Source organism: Saprolegnia diclina (assembly GCF_000281045.1).
Source record: "Saprolegnia diclina VS20 unplaced genomic scaffold supercont1.24, whole genome shotgun sequence".
Classification (NCBI taxonomy): Eukaryota; Oomycota; class Saprolegniomycetes; order Saprolegniales; family Saprolegniaceae; genus Saprolegnia; species Saprolegnia diclina.
Genome location: NW_008246091.1, coordinates 313,497 through 316,230, shown reverse-complemented (window position 1 = coordinate 316,230; position 2,734 = coordinate 313,497). Strand labels below are relative to the sequence as shown.

General features: G+C 54.2%; 1 protein-coding gene across 1 annotated transcript; it reads right to left on the bottom strand.

Annotated features, from left to right (window-relative positions):
• Positions 1 to 949: 949 nt before the first annotated feature.
• SDRG_08097 (hypothetical protein) lies at positions 950 to 2,070 on the bottom strand (the record flags this gene model as incomplete). The annotated part of the gene is made up of 2 exons (XM_008613964.1): positions 950 to 1,768; positions 1,846 to 2,070. The coding sequence occupies 2 exons, from the start codon at positions 2,068 to 2,070 to the stop codon at positions 983 to 985; spliced, it is 1,011 nt and encodes a 336-aa protein (XP_008612186.1). The 3' UTR covers positions 950 to 982.
• Between the last annotated feature and the right edge of the window lie 664 nt (positions 2,071 to 2,734).

Sequence of the window (2,734 nt, the reverse complement as noted above, 5' to 3'; positions counted from 1 at the left end):
CTGCACCACGCGTACTATAGCATTGCCTACTTATGTCTTACAGTGCTGACTCTTGTAGCGTTGTCGGTGAATAGGATTAGCTGCCGTAGCGTGGCGGCAAGGCTGATGTGGTGCTTGGGCGCCTCGGGCCTCGTGTCGCATGTGGAGTTACCCTCGAAAATGCATTACGAGCCGTATGTTAGTGTTTGAGAGGTTTTCGGGGCCCTGCATCCCAGTGAGAACGCGCGTTGGTGTAAAGCAGCGATACGCTGTTGGCTTCGTTGCCTTGGACATAAGGCAGCGAGCTGGTTGACAATGACACAAACACATATCGTATTTACTCAAACATCACGAATTCAGGCGTACTCGAGGGTGTACTGTCGCCGAACAATGCACCTAATGACTTCATGACGGCATCGCCCAGCCGCTAAAATCCCATGGCAACCTGTGCGTTCGGCCATGGCCCGCCTTTCGTGCACCGATAAGAAGTGGGAGAATTGGTCCTGAGGACATGCAATCAATACACTTCAACTAAAGGTTATGCACTACCGGTAAGTATATTTTACACATCGCTTGGTGCGACTGCAAGAAGTGGAAGGAGTTTTTTGCGCATGAGGTCGAGCGCATGAAAGTAACAGAAGGAGAAAAGAGGAGAGGAATGGGACAACGAAGAGGTCACGACGAGCCCAGTAGCATAGTCATTCCGATTTGATCCTGTGACGATGAAGCGATCCCGCCACGACTCCCAAGAATGGCAGGCGAGCGCCAAGAAACTCTTGTTTGCCTCCAAATCTTCGAGATGTGTTCGAGTAGCGAAACAAATTTACTCTTCTGAGGCTCATGTCGTATACATAAACACCTCGTCCATTCCACCGCTCTCGTCGTGCAGAGCTGGCGTGCAGCTTAGCGAACCCAACACGAAACGCCCGACTGAGTACAACGCTCCACCAAAACACAAGATGTAACATCGAGTCGCCAAGTCAATGTAACGTTATCATATCATTCACTGGGCTACGCACGATTTCCGCGCGTTCGATATTTTTCGAGTACGAATGGCTGTATCCAGAAACTCCAGAAGTTGCTGGCGCTGCTCGATTGGCGGTTCGTTTGCTCGGACCCACTTTTTTGCTTCGCGGTGGAGTCGTCGAAGCGGCACTGCCGTCGGACGCTGGGCCACGAGGTAACAAGCGACGTCTGCACAGCCACTTGCGACAGCGTCGAGAATGACTGTTGCGACGGACATTTCGGGGAATTCGTGAACGAGGTAGGCAACGATGTCGACATGATTTTTGGTGGCCGCGAGGTACAAGCACAGATGCATCGAGTACGTGTGGTTGGGATTGATGATGTGCTCTTGTACAAAGCGCATCGCGTCGAGATGTCCCGCCTGCGCCGCGGACTCCATCGCACCGTGCGTAAACCCGACGCCGCCGAAACGATCGAATAGGAAGGCCAAGACGGGCAAATGACCCTTCTCGGCCACACGCTGGACAAGAAACGGTGGCAGCACGTGAAGCGCTGGCTCATGTTGCCAGAGGTACTCGGCTACGGGCACATGGCATTGTACACAGGCATGGGCAAAGGATGCATAGTCCAAGGCAGCGCCGATCTCATGGAGGAAACAAATGACGTCGACATGTCCGCTCCACGCCGCGTTGTGCAGCACTTCGGGCGTATAGTGGCTGGCGTCATGCTCGGCGAGGTACCGCAGTAGATGCAAATGTCCAAAGCTGGCAGCGACGCGCCACTGTATGTTGTGCACAGCGTTGTGGGTCGTGGCCAAAAGCGCCTCGACGACCGGGATATTGCCGCCAGAAGACCGAGACACAAGGCCAGTTTGGCGTCGCGCAGGAGCGTCCAGTCAACGGTTGCACACGCCGCCCAGAGTTCATCAGCCCACTCGAGTTGCGCAAGGACGATGGCAGGACTGCGCGGATGGGACGACGTCGCAAAAAGCCGTAGAAGCCACGGGACGTCGACACGCGCGATTGACGCCCTGTAGTGCAGCGGAAGGCCAAGCTGATAACCGAAGATCTGGCGCAGCAGGTCGGTCGAGCCAAGGACGCAAGCAATCGCACACACCGTCTCCATGCTGAACTGGCACGAAAATACGCCAAATTGTAGGAGTCAATGACAAAAGAGGGTATATAAGTGATTTGGCCCACTTTCGGCGATCCAGGCGTGGAACTTTCCCAAATGGTGGAAACACAACAGATCGACCAACAGGCACAAAGTGGGAGGTAAAACAGAGTCGGAAAAATTCACCAAAAATTATCACCCGCAGATTAAGCTTGATTTCAGTACCATCCACGAATGTATTGTATCAGCCAAATGCTCCCGCAAGTACTCACCGGTACCTTGCTTTGTCACGGCGACATAGGCCGCATCTGCGCGGCAACGTGATCCCAAGCTTAGTTTCTCAATCGTAGTTTCCAGTTCGGTACGCCTCGAGGGAAGGCGCTTGGTTGTCGGCGTGATCATTATTGTCGAGTCCTACACTGTCCGCACGCTTGCCCTGCCGCGACGAGCAATTATCAGGTGGCGCGCGCGACGATGGCCGTCGAGCTTGCGAAGCGCCGCGGTTTCGATTGCCTTTAGTCAAGACACTGTCACCCTTCGTATCTAAACATTCAGCTCGATCATTTTCTAGCGCCCCTACCAATTGCGTCCCTGGCGGGCGTGGGTGGGAGCGATAAGGTCCGTTTTCCCTTCGAACTCGGCACCTTTGATTTTGCTCGACTGGCTCGCCAACTTC